The sequence below is a fragment of the Zeus faber genome (assembly GCF_960531495.2).
Source record: "Zeus faber genome assembly, chromosome: 14".
NCBI classification, from domain to species: Eukaryota; Metazoa; Chordata; class Actinopteri; order Zeiformes; family Zeidae; genus Zeus; species Zeus faber.
Window position 1 is genome coordinate 18,007,879 of NC_137200.1, and position 23,562 is coordinate 18,031,440.

The window sequence follows — 23,562 nt, forward strand, 5'->3', positions numbered from 1 at the left end:
GCCAAGACGTTAGCAGCAGATCCTTTAAGTCCTGGAAGTTGCGAGGTGGGGCCCCCATGGATCGGGCTCGTTGCTCCAGCACATCCCACAGACGCTCCATTGGATTAGATCCCAACTCCATCCATCAACATGATGTAGAAGAAAACGTGTTTCAACAGACCAGGCCACCTTCTTCCATTGCTCCATGGTGCAATTCTGTCGCTCACATTCCCATTGTAGGCGCTTTGGGCGGTGGACAGGGGTCAGCATGGGCACCCTGATCGGTCTGTGGCTACGCAGCCCCATACGCAACAAAAATGTGATGCACTGTGCGTTCTGATACTTTCCTATCATAGCAGCATTAACTTTTTCACCAATTTGGGCTACAGTAGCTCTTCTGTGGGATCGGAACCAGACAGGCTAGACTTTGCTCCCCACGCTCATCAGTGAGCTCATGGGAGCCCATGAACCTGTCGCTGGTTCACTGGTTGTCCTTCCTTGGACCACTTTTGGTCGGTACTAACCACTGCATACCTGGAACACCACACAAGACATGTCGTTTTGGAGATGCTCTGACCCAGTCGTCTAGCAATCACAATTTGGCCCTTGTCAAAGCGGCTCAGATCCTTTACGCTTGCCCGTTTTTCCTGCTTCCAGCACATGAACTTCAAAAACTGACTGTTCACTTGCTGCCTAATATATCCCACCCCTTCACAGGTGTCATTGGAATGAGATGATCCATGTTTTTCACTTCACCTGTCAGGGGTTTGAATGTTGTGGCTGATGGGTGTATATAATGTAGAGGATTTACACACTGCTGTCGGTTCGTCCTCTTTGCCACCAAATATGTTTGTGTGCGAAACGAAGATTAGTTTGAGATTCAATGCATAGTTGTGCGCAGACCACTAGTTGAAAAGGTCTAGGAGCCTTTGGAAATCAACATTTGTTTTAGATAATAGCCCGAGTGTACACCAAAGGCCTTTTGCGAGGATTTTCAAGATCTTCTTTCAAGAAAATCATAAGGGAAGCTCTTGTCCAAACGGCCGTTAAGAGCGCTTGTGAGAATATCGGGTTGATTTTTCTTAAGTCTTAAGTCTCAGCTCCTATAGTGTGAGCTATAATCCCAAGGTGTGGGTACAGTGTATATAATATGCTAAGGTGTATGCATGACTGGGATCGAAAATTGTCTTTTGGTGTATCCTTGCCATCCAGTTATACTTTTGTTTTTATCATAAAGCCCCCTAAATATTAAATGACTTGAATTTCTTCAAAGTGATACATTTGGCCTCCATAAATAAAACCGATGCAGAGACATAGAGCCATAGAGCCACACTTCCTGTTTGGCATATTCACCACTGAGTCGATTGAGATTGAGATTGAGTCATCGTTCATGGAGCAGATGTTAAAAAAAAAGTTTTTTCCGGGAATTGAACACCCAATATGGCATTTAACACAATAGCAGAAAAAAGATTAGCTCATAAGCTCAGCAATACGAGGCCAAACAATCCAAAAGTTGCAGTGTAGTGAAGTAAATCCAACTTTGGCCTGTTAGTGGCACTTGTGGGGTTGGAGGGCAAAATTGGTGAAAGAAGGTTTCGGACCGCCCCTATCAGTCAGCCGACTTTTGATGTAAAAATGCTGCAATTCTGCAGATCCTATGACGACCAAAGGAGAAAGCGCGCAATAAAAATAGGTGCCAGCACCTTTGGCGCTGACTGAGAGAGTGTGTGTGAGAGAGAGATAAGAGGTAGAAGTTGAGGGCCAGCAGAGTAGTCTGGTCACCAGATGGGCATTAGTATTGAGCGCCAACGCTGGGTCCTCCACGGTGGACATCGACTGTCTCGGGAGAACTCGGGGATCTTCCTAAACTCCCTGGATTAAAAGGAAATTGACTCCGAAGTTCAGAAAGCTAATCTTGCTCAGTAGGCTCCTGAGATCCACAATATAATTCCTTCAACCGCCTGAATCAATGTCATTTATCGGTCCTATGTCAGACCCACAGTGTTGAAGGCAAGGTGCTGCTGCATTCTGGACGGTCAAATTTTTTTTTTCTTTACAAAGTAAAATGGATCAAGCAGCCAGGAAGTAGTGGGTCCCAACTGTGTCTCCAGGTTGGGAAGCCTTGGCAGTCTGTCATCACTGGGGGAGACAGCAGCAGTACATTTGAATGGTGGCGATGCTGCGCAGGTACACCAATCTGAGCTACTCACCCATCGGCCAGTTGTCATAGACGTGCTTGGAAATATCTGCCGCCGAGTCGTTGGGGGAGAAGAGGAATTCTTTTGTCTTTCCGCTGACTAAAATCAGCCGCAGGTTGATCTGAAACACATAATCGAAAACACACACACACACCGTCACACACAACACGGATGACTGACTAGCCCTTGTGTGGTAATACATTGATGAACATATGGTACAAACCAATAGCGCCTTACATCGCATTTATACTTTGTAGGATCTATGTAACCTAACCAGGGTTGGGTGGCCACCAGATCTGCCACGTACGGTAACTATCTTCATCACCCCATAGCCCACTCCTCTTTTTCAAGTTATAGTTTTGCCACGAGAGGTATGTCATCCATCTTATGACAACTCACTGCAAAATACATGTAGCGAGGCAATAAAATGTAAGTGCATGATTACGAAAGAGATACCCTCGTGGCCGCAGATCTTTATGACGGGCCAGCTTTCTATTGACAAACATTGGAACTATGAAGTTATGTCAGGTAGACAACACAATTCGCCTTAACGCAACCGATGAAAATACAGCCAATTCAACTGATTTCCGTTCGGCATTTCTAACCTTGGCTCAGTCTTCTGCTGACATTAGGATGGAGCATACGATCGCAGGAATCTTGGACGATTTCACTTAAACGGCCAGACAACATCAGGCCCAATATATGGTTGCGATTAGGGGATCACGTAACATGGATTACATGGAGGTGTTGGTCTCCTCCATTGTACCTCGCTCTGGACCGACTGAAAAGTCTCAATTTCAGGCGGTGGCCAGGTAAAAGGGCTGTGGCATTCCATGAGTGTTCCTGAGCAATGTAATGCCGACGCAGAACAAAGAGTTATTTTAAGCTTATCTTTTCTTTTTCGTGTTTTAACAGTGGTGTGCCTTTTAGAGCCGGAGCAAAGGTCTGTGCCTGCCTTTGTGTACAGTATGTGTGTGTGTGTGTGTGTGTGTGTGTGTGTGTGTGTGTGTGTGTGTGCGTGCGTGTGTGTGTGCGTGTGTGTGTGTGTGTGGGTGTGTGTGTCGGTGCATGTGTGTGTCTAGCATGCGCGTGGTACAGGCACGTGTGTGTCATTGTTTCCAAGTGCACTCCCATGTGCCTGATGTCTGCAGGGCCTCTACATCGCCACCCCCGCCCCCACCCCCACCACCACCACACACACTCCTCTAGGCTAAACACACACACACACACACACACACACACACACAAAGAGGATGCAATGATGTAACGCAGCGAACACAGGGGGATTGAAACAGAGATCCCTGTTAGTGTGTTATGAAATCAGCCAACGGTTCTTAGCCAGGGGTAGATGTACACACAGACGCGCGCACACACACACACACACGCACAAAAAAACTGAAGTTGACCCGAACACCGACCCCATGCAGGCACTACCGTACAGCACACTGTAAACACTGTCAGTGTGTGTGCGAGTGTGAGTGTGACAGATAGAGAGAGAGAGAGAGAGAGAGAGAGAGAGAGAGAGAGAGACGGGGCTTCCTGAAAAGATCAGACATTTGCTATTCTAATGCCGTACTCTTTACTGTGCAGAACCTGACGCACGCATGCACGCACAGAGGTCAACAGTCAGTAATGCACTGGTGCGTGATTTCACTCTGAATACACACTGCGCAATGTCAGCTGTGAAAGAGAGCACGTGAGCACCCACACTGTATATATAAAGACAGTGTGTGTATGTGTGTGATAAACATATAGATAGATAGATAGATAGATAGATAGATAGATAGATAGATAGATAGATAGATAGATAGATAGATAGATAATATATTTTTACTCATATTTTGTATGCCAAACAAATACGATGCATTATTCTATATCCATCCATCCATCCATCCATCCATCCATCCATCCATCTATCTATCTATCTATCTATCTATCTATCTATCTATCTATCTATCTATCTATCTATCTATCTTTCTATCTATCTATCTATCTATCTATCTATCTATCTATCTATCTATCTATCTATCTATCTATCTATCTATCTATCTATCTACTGTATCTGTCTATATCCAGTACATGCAGCGGGAGAGAGAATGCATTATAGAATAATGGTAGAATAACGGCAGCTATGACTTAATTAGAGCGGCTGACCTGATCCTCTTCTCCTCTTATCATCATAACGTCTGACCGACCTTCAGTCCCAGGTCTTTTAATTCCCTTATGTGTCTGTCCTTCTTTCACCCCCCACTCCCTCCCTGCTGCCTGTTCTTGTATTTCTTCATTTCAGCCTCTATTATGAGTTTTCCTGCTGAGCTCAGGTCTGGTTCTCGCTCCCATCCCCCTCCTCCTCCCCGAGGGAAGCAGCGACTCTCGCTCGCCTCTCTGCCACAGTGGGGCGAGTAACGAGGCTCCGCAGCCTGCTGAGGGAAGTCTATTCAATTACAATCTAGCCGCACTAAACATACAATCACACACAATCACACACATGCATTATTGTTAGGTCCTGCACACAAGCATGCACACACATACACTTAGTCACAATCACTCACACACACACATAGTGCGTTTACATGCACCCAAAACCCGGATTAAGCTCAATACCCCGATTAAGCTCAATAGTCCGATGAAGGTAATACTGCGTTTGGAATAATGCAAATACAGAAAAACCCGAGTTTACAGGGCGGGTGGCGTAGTCTGGATATTGACGGCATCGTTAACGTTATCCTCCGAAAAAAAGATTGTTGTCTTCCGGAAAAAAACGACTATTACGAGAGTCTCACATTCTGACTCGCGGTCTCCATGGTGTCTGGTGTCCATGGTGTACGCCGATCATATCTGGGTTAAGGCGTTAATAAATCACATGACCAAAGGGAGGAATCCATCTGTTTATCGGGTTATGTTCATGTCTATTTCGAGTTTAACTCAATTACGATAATCTGGGTAAGTTTACATGACAATTGCAATAGTCTGAATATTGCCATAACCCAAATATGATCTGCTTATTCAAGTGACACTCAAAGTAATTTATGACATACAACTCTCAGATTTACTAAAAAATGATGATTTACAGCAAACATAGGCATACTTAGAGAGCTAGAAATATAGGGGTGATGAGCTTGAATCCCCCTCATTGGATAGAAGAGTCAAACGCAACAGGTGACTGCGGGGTAGGTGGAGGTAGCACAGCAAGCAAGCAAAGCAGGTAGGGCAGGAGGAACTGGCTGCTTACAGTATATAGGGCGTGGAGGTGTGTGGCACTGTCGAGTTGTCTGGCGGAACTAGCTCCGCAAGCTATTCATCATTTTTTTCCAAGCACAGGTATGGATAACCTACAACGTATTTCAGCATGCACCCATCTTACGGTCAGGTTAAAGGTGCAGTCAGTAACATTGGGTCACATCCAAAATGAAACCGGTTTGGGGAAATACACGGTGTAATTCATGTCATCAGCCATCGAGGTAACAGTGAACATTTGTGAACCCCCATCGCAATGAGCAATTTTAGTAAGCATAGCTCAGTAAGGCCTAAACTGTTTGTGGGGGGTTGGAAAATATTTGAAACAACATAGTTTCCCTTTCTTTGTGTGTGTCTTTTGTGAATGCATTTCAGAGCTTTGTAACATTGACAGATAATGCAACTACCTACAATTATTTTAATCAAGTACAGAGAGTCATGATAGGGTACCTTGCTTGCTAATCAGGTCTCCAAACATGAGGGGCCTACCATGAACGACAACAGCGCATGCCTGTTGTTTTAGGCAATCACTGCTGCTTGTGTGTGTGTGCACCTTAGCTTCTTACAGATGTTTTCTAGTGTGTGTGTAAGTGTATACGCAGCAGGTATGTGCAGAGAGGGGAGCAGAGGGTGCCTGAGCACCCGCCCCCGATGCGCACCATCACTATCGCCCGTGATCTGCCCTCCACCGTGCCACTCCGTTTCCTTATGGAACGAAACAAAACACTGTGCGTAATGGGAACACTACCTCACCCCCCGGTCGACAGATTGCCCAGAGCGGCAAAATGCCTAGAACATGAGCTGGTGGTCCATGTGCCTTTTCCTATTGTTTTTGAGCACCTACCCCTCTTAACGTCTATGCATGGGCCTGATAGGCAAGGTGTTGCTTATGCGTGTAAGCAAGTGAATTAAAGAGCACTGCAGCTCTCTAGACCTTAGCAGTCAAGAAGTTACAGAGTAGGAAGGCTTCCTGTGGGAATATATTAGAGATGCCGCAGGCTGAGTTTGCCGCATGCCTTGAATACACAAGTCGGATTGTGTGAATGAAATTCAGGGAGCGTTGTGGTTGACTGGAAAGACGACATGAACCGACTCTCAGAAACCCACAAAAACTAACCAGCATCCAGCAGGAACCAGCATCAGAGTCACATTTCCAGAGAAAATCGACAATGTAACATAATGATAAACTGAAGGGTACAATGGCCTGGCGTACCATTCGGCAGGTCTCCAGCCTTAATGCCCATTGTCACAGCCCTGTGACCCTGACCGGGAAAATATGCTGCCTGAGAATGCTCATACTCCCCAATAAATTCCTCGTCCTTCACCCACAGGGACCTGAGTATCACAATTCTATTTTGAACAATTTCTGTCATTAAACTGACTCCTTCTTTTCAAGTAAACATTGATGTATGCAAGAATATGTTTTCTTGATGTCTTGGCTACATTGCCACTTCTCGCTGCTTGTCGCTGTTTCTAGAGGGTGCTCACCTGAAATGAAACCCGGAAGGACTGGCTGCTTTACGACGTGCCAAATCTACCTGGCTCGTGACTCGCTTTGAATGAGTCATTCCAAGGTCCAGATCTGAATATCCAATTGCAACCATTGTGTTGCCCTTGGGATTATGATCGTATCAATTTCGGGTTGTTTATGTCACAAGATGTTTTTGAAGGCATGGCAGTTAAACATACCTTTTCACTGTTGTTTATTTATATAAAAACAGAAGGACCTTGACCTACCTACACGCGGCCTATCATTAACTTTACCATCTTGATAATTGTTTCACTGAACACAGCTTGTGCGTCATTGTTGTTCGGCCTGTACACCAAAGGTACTGTGACACAAAATGTGTATTAAACATTAACTGGAAACACGGTCTGTTTTTTTCAGCCCAGCTAGGATCACCTATAGATCCCTAAAAACAAATGAACAGTTTACCCCATCTCTTACTTATTGCTCTCCTAATTTCTCTCCACAAACATTGATATTTTCCTTGTATTTTACTGTCTTGGTTGTCTCAGTCTTCCTCTGTAAAGCAAAAATAAATCCGTGTTCTGAAAAATGTGTTATCAACCAACCAGCCAAATTTGAACGATCAAAAAAACCGGCAAGTATATAAAATTGTGTTTCCAAATAGTGAAGAAAAAGAAAGACAGTTCCCTCTACTCTGAGATGCTGAGGATGCTGAAGCTACGCCCAATCGGGTTTGTCATGTTAAACATTTATATTGGAGTAAATTCCATGTTTAAATGTTGTTCTGGACCCAGTGCCGCTGCAGGACTCCCCGCTCTCCAGTGCCCCTTGCTGGCTCATCCACAGGCCAGGTCGGGGCTCCGCGGCCTTCTAGCTAATGCTATATTAGTTGCAATACCTTACCCAAAGTGGTCTAACCAATGGGACGGTTCATTTTTTGTTCCAGGCGACGTGTGTGTAGTGGAGTGAAGTGGCATGAGTTCACGGTCTCCCTGAAGACGCCTTTATTTCACCACTGATGATGCTCCGTTTCCGACTTTGACCAGTGCGCCCCAGGAACACCATATCGACACTGAACTTAGTGTGAACACCCCAGACGTAGAATACTGCAGCTCAGAACTCCCGAGCTCAAACAATCCTCCAGCCTTAGCCTTCCTGTGACATGGATTACAGATGTACGCCACTGCACCCACCCACCACTGATGCGAATGCACTCTACACTTATATAGTGTTAGGGGAGAGGCCATGCAAAGTATGACCGCAGTGCTTCATCGAGTCATGATTCAGGCCCGCCCAAAAAATCCGGACCACAAAAATGGTGAGTACAGTCTAACTCCACAATTCGATCCCACATGGTTCACAGTCTTTTCACATATTTTCAGTAATTATGTTCTCACATGTATAATATGTTCAGAAACAAATCACTGAATTCAACTTACAGGGACTTTGCATTGACGCTCTACCCTCCTACATGTTTTTGTGTGTGTGTGGGTAAACGCAGGTAGGTGCGTGATGGGAGTGATGTGGCTTTACAAATATTTAATAGGTCTAGTTTGCTGAAGAAACAAGCTGCACTGGGATCACAGGTTTGCGGTTTAAAGGTCAGCGAGGAAAGTGATCACTCAGCATGGACGGTTTGTTCAAATTCTTTACTAATACTTTATCCTGCTATAATAAATCAGCCAATAGGACGGACACATGGGAAGACAGCATCTCACACATCCATTGGATATTTGGATATCTACACATTGAAGGAGATTCACCATTGGACTCTTTACCAAGTCCCCTTTAGTAAACCAGCCATATTACTTTTCAGACGGATTGACTGGACCCTGTCCATTTTAAGTCACACAACCAGAAGTTGCAATCAAATTATTTTTGATATTCTGGAAATAGGAGTAGAGATCATGCAGAGAGACGGAGAGACAATCCCTCTTTCATATCCTCTCACTTCCACCACAGCTTGTCTTGTTTTTTCGCTGTTCATCAAGCAGGCATGGATGCGATCACCCCTCTATCAAGACCTCATAAGGCTCCAGATCTTTCTCAGGCACCTCAGCTTCTCATTCGGATAGCTTAGTAAAACACGCTGCACTGCCCAAAGCTAACACACACATGCAGACACACACACACACACACATACACACACAAACCTATCCTTCTTCCCTCCATGTCACAAGTATGATCTGCCGTTTGCCGTGTTAGACACTGTCGGGCTGAACGCTGCTCTGTTCTATTTCCTTTCTCTGATTTTAGCCCGCTCTGCCTTAAAGTGGAGGTACACTTAAAAGACGTCTTCAGAACAAGACCAGAACAAATCGACGCAGTGATCTGGGTTCTCGCGGTGTTCCTCGGCACAAGCCTCCAAGCCCGGGCTATGTCTTTCGTCTTTTTCTCGCTCTGAGAGCTCCCCTTGTCGCGTTTGGTCCAAATGCCGTTGCGCCATGGCTGGGGGACGGACTTCAACCTCACTTTCCGGGTCAGTCAACCTCCTCCTTTTCCCGGATCAAAAAGCTTGTTTTTTCCGGAGCCGCAACATTCAGGGCATGTTTTATATATACTACATCTTTTATATGTTTCCTCAAATATAAACCGGTGCTCCAATAAAAACAGGCAAATAAGGCTGAATCTGAGTCAGCGTGTTTTGTTTTTTTCCTTCAGCGCTGCCGGGCGCCCCGCGCCTCCCGTGCCAGTCCCCCTGTCGGTTTTTCTGTGTTTTTTATTTTAGATCTATTTGGACATCAGGACAATGGATTGCGTAATGGAGAGAGAGCGATCTCTAGACTACTGTGCGCCCCATGTCTCCAAACTAAAAAAATAATGCACATTTATTTTAGATGTATTTCCTTTTGATGAGCACGGCACCCAGACGGCAGTTGAGGTAAATATAACCCCCGGCCACTATTGGAGGAAATTATGTCAATAAATGACATTTTGTGACACATTGTTTTAGTTTAATTTCACTATTTTTTTATTTTCATCTTGCAAAGCCACGCCCAACTCCTCTCGCTGTCAAGTCCTTATTGAGTTCTTATTGCGTATCCTGCTGTGACAGCGTTATGGGACATGTTCTCTGCTGGTTCTTACATCTTTCGTTCTCATGTCTTTTTAAGAGCACCTCCCGCTTTAGCCATTCTGCCTGGTTTATGCGCAGATAACCCCTCAATCCATCACTTTATCCTCATCTCTGCGAAACAGGTAGCAGCCCTGCTTCAATCTGTCACTCCTCATCTTAAGACTGTTGTGCCCACCCCTCCTCAACTCTGTTCATCCGTCACGCTCACACAAACACGCAGGGCCCATGCGTCTATGCTCCCCATTCCTCTCCTCTGACAGATGCCGGGTAGACTCCTTTGATCGTGCCTTCCTTCTTTTCCATCCCTCCCCTGTGCCGTTGGAAGACGTTTCGGCAGGTTTTGCTCCAAGCGACCGCCTCTATCGCCCTCCCTTCACGAACAACCAGGCAGGGCAAACAAATAAACATGCTCAAGATTCAAGATTCAAGATTCAAGATTTTTTATTTGTCACATACATATACATACTTCCATACATATATGCAGTGAAATGTAATGCAACGCACGGAGCGCCGCGCAGGCGACCGCTAGGGGCGGCGCCACTATCGCCACCCAGTGGCGCCGCTCAGTGGAGGGAAAAACAACCAAGGTATCTACGGTCGTTGGATGATGGCTGCGTTGGAAAGCAAAGACTAAAAACTGCATTGAAGCAAGCCTGTGCGTAGTTTATTTCACTAGAGGCCTATACCTGGAGATGGGATGCAACAATTGTGGCTTTTGGATGGAACCGGGTGGCTCCGTAAGGCCCTATCCTTACCCTTGTAAGGGAAGGTCAGCAGTGCTGGTGATGTTATATTTTCAAGCTCAGTGACACTCATTTATCACATAACAAGACTGAAAGGAAAACAGTTTCCCAAACATAGGGTTAGGGTTGGGGTTACAGTATAGAATGAGAGAAGAGGAAGAATGAGGACTGAAAAGCCAGTACACTGCCTGAATAATGACTCTTGCCTGTCACCATAGACTCCGGTTTGACTGAGCGTCCAAGCTTTTTATATCAACACAGACTCAGCACAGGAAGGAAAGTCTAATGACATTATGAGACACAAGATCTAGCTTGTAGATGACACTTAACAAATGACTGGAGGGGGGCGGGGGGGGGGGGGACGACAGCGTCACTGAGATATCTACAAGCGAACAGTATCTTCTGTCGTCTTATAAAGTTTTAGAGGGTAAAGGGTAGAGGACGGACCTTTCCACACCACACCTCTACAAAGGGAGGCAACATGAAGTGAGAGAATGCAGCTCACAACAACAGGCACGACGACTATTAGAGGAGGAAGTGAATGGTGAGAAAAACAAGAAATGAAAACACTGATAAAGCTGGATGTCCTTTACCGGAAAAAGGGGGGGTTGGAGGGGAGGAGGGTTGAAGCTGACGCTGCAGAGTGATACTGATGATGAGGTGCGATCCTATAGGACCTGGGCAGAAGAACAGCTGACACCTCCACCTCTGAAGAGTTGATCCCTCCCTCTGTCTCCTGAAAGACAGAGGGAGGGATCAGCTCTTCAGGGGTGTAGGTTCAGCAAAGGCTAGAGAGACGGAGAGAGAGAGAGTTTGAGGTTACGACATAGGGGAGAGACCTTACTTTGCCCTTTATAGTCGTCTCCTACAGTGTCCGTGGTAGTAAACCACATCTAATGTTGAAATGACACACACAAATACGCATGCATATAGACATTACATCTGCACAGTCACGCCTGATAAAACCATGCACCCACACCACATTACACACACAGGGTGCCCTCTGGCCATTTGCTGAGGATCTGCTTTTGAAGCAGCAGCATGAGATGTGAAATTGCTCTCGTACACTTTCATCAATTCCCTTCCCGTCCTCTAGACCGGCGTCCAGCACCTCTCTCTCTCTCTCTCTCTTTCTCTCTCTCTCTCTCTGTCTCTCTCTCTCTGGCTCTCTCTGTCTCTCTCTCTCTCTCTCTCTCTGTCTCTCTCTGTGTGTGTGTGTGTGTGTGTGAAACACCAGAGCCACCGATGAGCAACAGAATTACAGCAACTCGGCCTGGGTTCCCTTCCAGCAGGATTGGATAAGTGGTTTTTCATGGAATCCATCATTTTCTTTATAAATGGTAAATGGACTGCATCTACTGTATATAGTGTATTTCTCACCGTTAGCGCCACTCAATGCGCTCTACCTGTTACATGCCTCACATTTACCCATTTAAGCACCCACGGCAGAATCAGCCATGCAAGGAGACGACCAGCTCTTAGGGGATAGCTCGGCAAATTAGCCAGGGGGAGCCAACCAGGATCGAACCAACAACCCTCCAACCAGTTGCTTTGCAGGGTCACATACATATCCCGGTTATTTTGGGTCTCCGATGAGCCCCACCCTCACCCATATTTATTGAGGTGGAAGAACCAAGAGTGAGCAACATGCAACATTCTACGCAAGGTGTTCTGGCCCAGCAACCATTGCACAGTGCTCCCCCATCAATTATTATCGTTATTTATTTATTTGAATTACTTATTTCATAATTCCTGTCCCACACCCTCTCCCGTTCTCTTCCTTTCGCTAGGAGAGCAAACAGGAAGCGGTTGGAGACAAACACAGGCCCAAAGGGCATCGCACCACATGCTGGGGAGGGCGCTGGGACCACACAGTGGGATGAGGAGGAGGAGGAGGAGGACGGCACCCGCCCTCCCCTCCCCTCCAATCCCTGTCTCCTTTCAAAGACTTATCTATCTCTCTCTCTCTCACTCTCCCTCTCTCTCTCTCTCGCTCTCTCTGGGGGGTGCTTACCCCCTGTCTTTCCCACCTCCACCCCCCGTTGTTTTTCTGACGCCAACCAACGGAAGCCCCTGACACCCCCAGCCCCCTAAAAATATACCCACACCCTGACCCATTCCTTGAGCTTCTGCTTCACCCTCCACCTTTTAAAAATACAACAAACTCTGCAGTCCATGGCACAGTCCTCATCTGTTCCCAGTGTCTCCGCCTTGCCCCACACCCTCCTGTCTCCTAGGTGGTCTCTTCAGCTCTTCAGCATCCTGATAAATTCACTGCACGCAGGATTAGCTCGGTAGTGGAACCTTTCAAGTTGTTGCCGTCAAGGACGACCACAGAGAGGCTTCCTCAAGTGTGGTCCATCGGGTGGACGATGAATGAATCAGTACTATTATCCTGCAAGTCTCCAAATAAAATGCTCGCTGACCAGCAGGAATCAGCTTGATCTTGGAGAATCCTTTGAATTCAACAAAGTGGATTTAAAGACACGGCTGCCCCCGGATGTGAGTTGTTGATACTTCCCGTGACGCCCCCCTTCTTGTCCCGCGCCTGAAATACAGAGCCAGCAGGACGGAAATGTATGTTGTATTACATGCCGAGCCAAGCAGACGGGAGAGAGGAGAGAGACAGCAGACAGCATTCATTACACTGCGTTTTCTCGCCCTCAGAACAGAGTGCTGCCCTGCAGTCGCGGGACCACGTGATGTTCTGTGTGTATAGAGGGGGAAAAGATCAAGGAGTGAGGGGAGGGAGCGGTAGACAGAGTTTGCAAGACCCTCTGCGCTGGAAATTACCGGATGGCATTGGACGGAAACAGCCAGGGGAGGAACAGCACAAGCACACGCACGCACACACACACACATACAGAACCACATTTACCGCTCCGATATTCCGTATCGTATCAGATCCGATATTGGCCAAAAGGACTGGATCAGACTTCAAACATATGTTGTAATCCGATACCATCGTCTGATGAATATCAGACGTGGGCGTTTAGAGAGAAGGGAGCGAGGTTCAGAGTCGGGTAAAAGCAAAGACCACCCCTCTGACTCGTTCCTAAACGCACAGGACAGGAACAGCTGTGGCAATGTGTGACTTTGAAAACAGGTCAGGACATCTCTCCTGGCGTTCTTCTCACAACTTGTGCTCCTTTGAACACGTACGCCCCTAACCATTTAGGCACCAAACTCCTGTAATGATGTGAACTGGTACTGTGTTAGTTTCCGTTATTGAGTTGGTCAAGGTTGGCATTCTGGTGGTTTCGGCGAGAGAGTGTTGAGGGGGAAATACAGTACCAAGGTTCCTGCAACAATCATGCAACTCACCGTATTTTGGCAGTAGGGCTGTGCGATATTAATTTAATATCTATATTAATTTAAAATTAACAAATTAATTTAATATACAGAAAACATGCTATATAAAGTAGATTTTGGCCATATCGCCCAGCACTACCTGGCAGCTATGCCAATCGCGGCTATTCAATGTTCGAGAGTAAACGTGTGCCATGTGGGGTGTCGTAATGCAGGCCCATGTGACGATGAGTTTTGTTTTTTTAACGTTTTTACAGCGTCCGACATGAGCAGCCGGGTGTGTTTACATCGCTCGGCCTCTCATCCGAGGCTTCCGACATGAGGCAACAGGAAAAGAAGAAGCCTCAGCGGGCAGTCATTAGAGTCAGCTGCTTACACGAGCAACAGCAAGAAAGGATGGAGCCGGGGAAGCGCAGGGCGAGCGAGGGGAGGCTGGGGACCCAATCAAGACCTCTGACAAACATCTTCCAGAGCAAAATATACGTGGGTGACGTAATCGGCTGCGTGGCGCTCTTAACGCATGTGTTGGCCCTTAACCATGGAAGAGGAACGTTTAGGGTGAAGCACTTGGCAACAGAGCACTCCACACTAAATTATAAAGGGAACGGCTCGCCAAAGAGGATCTGTGGGGAGGCAACCGGAAAGGAGGTTAAGTGCCTTGTTCCATGCCGTCGGGAGAAGGACTGGAATGAAGGTCGGCACAGGGAAATGTAGGCCCTATACAGTACGTGGGTCACTCTGTTGTACTATATTGGGGGTTTGATTTCTGAATGTAGACCTGGCGTAGACGTAACACCAACTATCCCCACCCCTAAAATCTGTCCAAAAGCCCGGTCCCAATCTGTCGATGTACTCCGCTCTGGAATGGCAGGTCTGAGAACTGCTGTTCACCTCAAACTGTCAAGATCATCTGCCATAAAATATTCCACCGTGCTGGAAAGAATGATAAACCTATGTGATATGCTCAGCTGACTATAAAGACGATCAGGTTCAATCAGTCTGGATCATTCCTAGCAAGCTGCTAGCTGTGAATGTGATATACAGGGGTTTGATACTACCGACAAGATGTACTCATTGTAAGTCGCTTTGGACAAAAGCGTCTGCTAAATGACATGAACGTAATGTAGTAACCCCGGATTGAGATCAAACATTTGGTCGACCTTGGGGTGGAACAGAAAAGTCTATGGGTGAATATATGGCGAGGTGTTCTGCGCAAGTTTCCTGCCGCCTTCGGAGCTGCTATCAAGGCCTCGCGGCGTCCTCGGGAGACGAAGCAAGGCGTCCTCATTACAGGCTGTTGATAAAATGGATGAAAAATAAAAGCGCCCCTCAATTGCCCTTGTCCGCAGGTCCAGCTCTTCGCTGCAGCTTTGCTTACGCTTTCAAATGCATACGCAGACATTCACACACACACACAAGGCCCCCACTGTGTACATTAGGACATATTCGCAGACGGAGCTCCGTGTAGAATCCAACACGCAATGACAAATTTGTGCAAGACGGCATGAAGGCCAAATATACCCTGTCTACATTCCTCCTCTCCAGTTCCTCACACTCACACACACACACACACACACACACACACACACACACACACACACACACACACGCACGCACACACACACACACACACTGTTCTCTCCCTTCTCTCCTGCTCTCTGGCTCTCTCTCTCTCCGCACGGAGCTTGGTGTTTTTAACTCGGCCTCTCTATTCGCCATCGCTTTTTAATCTCACTTCTGCCTCGTCTCCACCGTCTAGAGCTCCGCCGTGCAGGGATGAGCCCGAGGAAGCCCTGTGGATTCCTGCCGATACGTTTCCATTGTATCCCCGGAGCCGCCGGGGCTGCTTTCACTGCTATGGCGTTGCCATAGAGACAAGACGTTACTATCAGCTGTTCATCTCTCATGCGGGCTGTCCAGCGGTAATCACTAATTTGCAGCATCTTTGTGTTCTGTTCTGTACATTATTGTGCATAAGTGTTCCTTAATATTAGTCCACAATGTTTGACTCCAACAACGGGTTAATTAATGACACGTAAAGCAAATATTAAATGTTTTACGTTGTGTTCACATCAACCCCGAGCGACAGTTAGGGGGCCAATGCGGAATTTCTGAATTCATAGGAGACACTCCTTACGGCTTCTAGCGGAGGGTGATTTACAGGGTCAGGGTCAGTGTGAAGAGTTTGTGGGGGGTTTATGCACGAGGGTCGGCCTGCCGACTGACCCCGACCAAACGTCCACTTGATCAGGATTGACCTTTGGCTTCCTGCTCTGCGGCAAATGTCCGTTCTGTCTGAGCTGCTCATTCTGACCCTTTAATTCCCTCGGGTGCTTACTTTCCATTTGATAGGCCTCACTAACTCAGGGTACTAAAATAACCCACTGGAGGTAGATGTGGATTTCGGAAAGTCGGCATAAATATGTAAGGGGATGTAGTTATAGGGGAGGTCTATGCGTTCTGGTCACTGTGACGGCGAGCGCACATAGACTGTAGCTTTAAAAACGTGTTTCCCTCAGATGGAAATAGTTTCCAGCAAAGCTGAATGGCTCCTTTATTGAGCTCGTCTACTCCCCCACCTCCTTCACTAGAAAAGCATACAACATACAGCACACTTGAAAAGAAGGTGACATGTTTTTTTTGTTTTTTTGTTTTATTTTACATAATCACTCTCCCATAGCGCACTGACTTGCCATTATTTGCATACAGCTTTGAATTAAATAGAAGGACCCTGGATGCTAGAAGGTCAGAATGATCATTTCATGCTACAGTGCCGGAATCGAGCAACAAAGAATTTAATTCAAGCTCCGTGGCTTCATTGACACAACTAATTTGGATTTACAGCGCGGGCAATCAATAGATGCCCGATGGAAATTGAATCAAACATTAGTTAAGAGGAAACTGAATGTCAACTATTAAGTTATTTCCTGAGAGGGACAAGGAAGCCCCTTTTTCGCAGTGTGTGGACAACCCCCGGTTCAAATTAATGGCTTACTGTTTCAGTCCGGCAGGATGGACTTTAAGATGGATTAGGACCAACTGAATGGTATCTCGCTAACGACGCATATGACCCTTAATGCCTAACAACAGTCCGGCAGGATCTGTAGTAGTACAGACATATAGTAGAGACAGATACGTACGTACAAAAATCACCTTTCCCAACATCTCTGTATTTACCGCCGGGCTCCTTCTCTGAAACCCGAGGTCTCACTCTGGGTTAGTGACTGGTGGGTTCCCCCTGGAAAAGTCCCCTGGAAGGTGAACATTGCCAGAATGACTCATGGTGTCGGGAGTATCGTTCCTAAATATGAAAGGTACTGTATCGGCATGACTTCGGTGTAGAAACACGCATACTACATTTCTTTCGATGATGAAAACAGACGCTAAACAGTAAGCTATTTAGGACGGTCCTCCAGAGGGGTTTCTGCTGACCATTGCTCATCAGTGCTTATAAAGAATCTCTGTTTTACTCTTTTGATTAAATGGTCAGATGCAGCGCAGAAAACCAGCGCAGTGCTGACGGTACTGGCGGAATTCCAATGCACAGTGTACGCAAGGTGGCCTTTTGAATGCACCGCAGCTCGTAGCGTGTTCTAGGGGCAAGCGTGAAGTCGAACGGTTGGAGCTCTGTGTCATCTGTAAATACCCAGAGCAACGCGTCGCACTGTGCAGGAAGAACAGGTTCGCGTCCCTTTTTGCCAGCGACCTGCTCGTCAACAGACTTGGACAGCAGCCTGTTGCACATGTAGAACGCAGAAGCTACACACAGACAGTAACGCACACACACACATGCACGCGCACACACACACACACGCACACGCACACACACACAGCAGTCTTCGTGTGTAATCTTGAAGAATCCATCTTGTATTTTCAAATGTTCAAAACACCACTTGTCGCTCAAATCATTAGCTCCATCTGTGTTGTCGTTGCTCAAACGTTTCACAGATTACTCACACTCACACTGACCGTTCAGTGCCGTTTCACCTCCTTGTACTTCACTTTGAGTCCAGAGGACATTACTAGATCAGCAATTAACAAATATGACCAGTTAAGGATATAGAGGTGCTCCTCACTTAACCACCGAGTTCCGTTCCTCGGGCCAGGTCGTTAAGCGAGGACCCGTGTTATTTCACGGTAAGGGGGCGTGGCTGGTAAATATAGTGTATATAGTATATATAGTGTATATAGTGTATATAGTATATATAGTGTATATAGTCTATATAATATATATAGTGAATATAATATATAAAATGTATATACAGTGTATATAGTATAGAGAGTGTATATAGTGCATGTAGTATATATAGTGTATATAGTGTAATTACTGTGTAAAGGGTTATTTCACGGTAAGGGGGCGTGGCAATTACGGACGCTAGTGTAGTGAATACTGACAGACTGCAGAAATGAGACTGAGAATGGTGATGAGATGAGATGTATACAGTGTAAATAGTATATATAGTATATATAGTGTATATAATAGTATATAAAGTGTATATAGTGTATATAGTATATATAGTGTATATAATAGTATATATAGTTTATAAAGTGTATAAAGTATGCATAGTGTATATAGTGTATATAGTATATATAGTATATACAGTATAGTTCATATAGTGTATATAGTGTATACAGTATATATAGTGTATATGGTGTATATAGTGTATCACGTATGCAGCGCACGCCGCAGTATTGTACAATACAGACTGGTCAGAGAGCTGGTCGTAAGTCCGAATGTTCGTTAAAGAGGTAGGTGGTTAAGTGAGGAGTACCTGTATAACATGCGTACGATGACATTTATTGGCCTATCACTGCCAAACAGTGCAAAATCTGAAAGGCTCCTTTCAACGGCCGAACAATATTAGGACCCGATGTAGCCGACGCGTAGGCCAGCTTTTCACACGGGACCTTGTATCACCTGGAGCACCAGGAGCGTTTGAGTTGGCATAGCAACACATTCCTCCGCAGAGCCGTACCTGCCTAATAATCTATTTCAAACCAATGGACGTTCTTCCAGCACAATATCCCCCCACTCCAAAACACACACATACATATGATATCACACACGATGGGTTGAGATTGGGTGGCACCGACCCACTTGAGTGACGGTCGCTTGTAGAGACACGATTACATAATATGCACATGCACAGACACATGCTGCACAGAGCAACACTCAGGGGCGGATTCACAAAGGAATTCCGCAGCTTTTGCGGCCGCTAAACCTGCACAGATAAGACAAAAGGTTTACGCACCCCTAACTGCCCTGTCAAGCAAATAGCACTTCGGTGCTCCAGTGCTTTCATACAGTGCATGTATTTAAATAAGGTAATATGCGTATGTTTGGTGCAAAGTTGGCCCCTTTCTACGCAAATGAGCCACATTGCAAATAAACATAAACAAATAATAATAAATATGTCAAATTCACAAACACCAGGGCTATAAGACACACACAGTAAGAGTGAAAATTATTGCCGTCTGCAGAGAGTTGATGTGAACTGAAGCCCATTTATAAGGGGTGCCCCATTTGAGAAGCTTGTGAGGCCTTGCGCGGAATTTTTTCTTTTGTCCTCTGCTTCAAAACGTGCCATCTTCTCTTACAGTCTGCCAGTGTGCGTTTCAAAACACCTACAGCACTGCCAGACTGGGATATTAAAATCCCAAATACGGTTTCCCCGTTTCACATTTAAATTCCTTGCCTGAAGTTTTTCGAGGAATGCCTCTGCCCCCTCGTCGGTCAGGACTTGTAGCTCGCAATCTGGTCAGGACTTGTAGCTCGCAGTCTGCAGATTTCACTTTCCTCCTTCCCTCTGCCATTGTCCTGCCGACTGTGCTCTTGGCGCAAAGCCACCATATATACTTTGCCACATGGATAATTGCAATCAGACAGAAGAAAAAAGAGGGGAAAATTGCACTGACCTGCAAAACTTTACGGCCGTGTTTGCGCTGTGATATCACTCGCACAATATCTTTTGTGAATCGGACCTTGGGACGGCGAAGATAGCGGCGGCGAGGTGATGCGCAATGCAGGGTGCTATCAGCGGCCGCAATCCATTCTTTGTGAATTCGCCCCTCGGTGTGCATTAACACATAAACGTGGAGGGACGAATGCGTACATCCACGTACACAGAACGCACGACTGTTGCGTCAGCGGTCAATGGATGAGAGGTTCTCGATCGGCCGCCCTGCAGCATTACGGACATCCATCAATATCTGCATCCCCACCGCCACAATCAGAGGGGCCGGTTAGAGACAAGAGCAATAACTACGTTCCAACTGGTGATCAATAAAAGTTTGCCATAATTTACTTCATACAGGACAGGGACCACGCCGGAAGAACCGATGCCATGTCTTCCGCTCTCCATTCCATATCCGCCAAGAGGCCTGGGAAGCCCTTTCAAGCGTTCGATTCTCAATTAATTTTTCCCCGCGCGCTTTGCGGAACGTAACGGCACTCCATTTCAAACCCCGGAACCTTGGAGAGAGAATCCAAAGTTCTGAACGCCGTGAACGCGGAACGCGATGAGCACAAACCTCTCGTAAAGTCTGAACTTTGCGAAGCGCTCAAAGGCCCCCGTGTGACAGTGTCAGAGTCAATACATCAGCCCAGTGCACCCGGACAGGATGATGTAATCCTGACCCGTGACTCAGACTCACAACACATGGCATCTGGGAGACACGCACATACTCACTGATGTGCTTCATTCCGCTGGGACTGTGTTTGTCTGGGTATTTATTTACTTATTTCTTTACTTTATTTATTTACTTTCTTTATGTATGTATTTACACATACTTGCATGTATGTATCTATGTATGTATGTATGTATGTATGTATGTATGTATGTATACGTACTCAGTATAGTCTCTCTGTTTCTCTGCGGACATCCACTGTGGAGAGCCAGCAAAATAAGTGCTGAGCCAAGCACTGCACAGACAGGGTGGGCTGCTTTCAACGGCAAGGACTCACCCACCCAACCCCATTCTTCTTTTACCCCCTGACCCACGCGCCCCTCACCTCTGACCCTGACCTATGACCTCTTTGTGGGTATGCGTGGCTATCCGCGTGTGTGTGCATTTTCATGTTCTAGAGGGATACTTTGGCGACGCCAATCCATGGCTGCTCAACCTTAGTGTTAAACTGTTAAGTTGCTCTGAACAGACAGAGCAGTAAACCCGCCAACATCTGGTATTTGTCATTAGGGGGAAAGGTTACGCCCGGGTTTCAGCCCTGGGACAAACAACCCTGTAACAGTCACGGGTATTTCCAATCGGCTGCGATGGAAACATGACACCCGTGCAGAGACGTTAATTTTCGCACCGCGTTGAAGTTCCGGACTCTGGTGCGTAAGTGTATAGGAGTATCCGCGTATCATTCGATCACTTCCTATCCGATTTAGAATCCAAAATTAAAATCAGAAGTTAATTGACTTTTTTCCCCATATGGGGGACCATGAAATGTAAAACAAAGGTGTAAAAACTGGTTTCAGTTAGATAAAGGACGGACTGACGGATGGACCGTGGAAGATGGTGGTCCACACGTAAACACATTGACATATACTGCACATACAAGAAATGCTGTCGCTAAACACACACAAACACACACACACACACACACACACACACACACACACACAAACACACACACACACACACACACCGACACAAGTGATTCACCAATAATATTCTCGGTTTGATACCAGGCCAAAAACAACCACAGTGTTCGACACACGACACATAGAAGCGTAGAAGGCACATTGAAACAAATGATTATGTTCTATTGACCCCAACTAATTGTCTTGGACAACATTGTTCGACCGCAGTTATGGAATCAGATCTATAGTCTGAATATGATGATCAATGATAGATAGTTGGCTTGACGACAAAGCGCAGCCGGCGAGCGTGTCCTTGTACGCCTTTGTTCGTATACTCAACGTGGGTTCCCAGCAGCACAATGACAAAAGGAACCGGAAATGAGATTTAAACTCTGCCCGGGCTGCTTAACCATAACACGACCAACCGTGTCGTATTTGTGACCAACTGCAGACAGGGGGAGGTCTGTGAACTGATGGCAGAGTGGTGAGTCACAGACTCAAAAACACTGCATTGCTCTGTTCGCGTCTTGTTCTCGACGCATCTTTTTACTCAAAACGTTCTGCTTTGCTATTAGTTTACGCCTTAAAGGACCGTATCAGTGTCTAAATGTGTTTTAGCTGGTTTTCTTTGACTACGTTCGAAGGAGGAGATCATACCAAGGTAGGTTTCTCACCATATCGTTGGAATTTTCCAAAAACCCAAATGTAGAGATGACATCAAAAACGAAGCATCGGGAAAAATGGTCAGGGGTTAATGTCAAACGTGTGTGCTGACTAGTAAATGGGATAAAACTCAATATGCCACCAGTAGACTCCCTCAAACCCTTCTGCATTCCTTTAGTGTACACCCACACATACTTCTACACTGGGCAAACGGACCAAAGACCGGAGCATCCCAGTGTTGCCACGGAGACCAGTTTTGACCCTGTCAGCACCTCAGAGACCTGGTTCCTGCCTGTGCGTCTGCTCCATACGTTCCTTTACAATCTATTTTTTTTCAGATTCATTCACCCATTCATTTGGCACCAGCACTCCCCTTTCCTCCTATTTTTTTGTATTTTTAGAGAGCTTATTGTGCGTAATCACCGGGTGTCATGACATTTCACTGCATATATGTATGACCGTATGTATATGTATGTGACAGTATGTGACAAATAATCTCTTGAACATGAACATGAACATTCCTTCCCACTGTATACAGGCCTTGTGAGGGCAACAGAATAAAGACGGGGGTGGGGCGGGTGGAGTGTCAAAATGTGATTCTACTGTCTTCTTGTTATGTGTAACTGATATTTCCTCGTGCCTCGGCCGGCTAAGACGGACAATGAACTGGTTTCATGGAGGTGGATTAAGATCAGACCCCCAGGGGCAGATAGTGATTGACTCTGACATGGTTTTTTTCAGTCAAGGAAAAGGGGCTTCTATGTCTACTCAATCTGCCCTTTGTGCTTCTGATGCATATGAATGTAACATGTCACTTGGAGCATTGGAACCCCTGTCCGATCACAATAGCCGTAGCATGTATGGTCAATGTTCACAGTCAATTTGCTGGAGTTCTATGCCTTTTGACTTGCAGGCAGTAAGTAGGCTATGAGAGGACTACAACCACAGAAAGTCCCCAGAAATCTTTCACCGGGATGGCCAGATGGGACCACAGAACCACGAGTACCAGGAAGGGCGTGGGAGTGGAGCCGGTCCGGAGCGTGTGCATGCAAGATGCCGGGGGGGGGACCGTGGGCGAACCAGCGTTTTTCCCACCTTCTTGTGTTGATGAACTTGACCAACCACCTACCAAATCTGTGGGCAGCCGGTGACATTTTAGGGGTGGCCATGGCCACCCCAGGCCACCCCCTGGAATCGCCACTGTCTACAACCAATCCTTGCATCAACCATACTGTATCTACAAGCACACCGATTTTCCACTTGCTTCCACTCGCTCATTAGGCCTGCAAGTGTTTTT

General features: G+C 46.3%; 1 protein-coding gene across 1 annotated transcript in view; it reads right to left on the reverse strand.

The window, feature by feature from the left end:
- ubl3a (ubiquitin-like 3a) overlaps positions 1-23,562 on the reverse strand; it is a 31,722-nt gene that overhangs the window by 6,609 nt on the left and 1,551 nt on the right. The window contains exon 2 of the mRNA XM_080014162.1: positions 2,190-2,298. Within this exon, the coding sequence (XP_079870288.1) occupies positions 2,190-2,298 (109 nt within the window). The remainder of the gene's footprint in view (positions 1-2,189; positions 2,299-23,562) is intronic.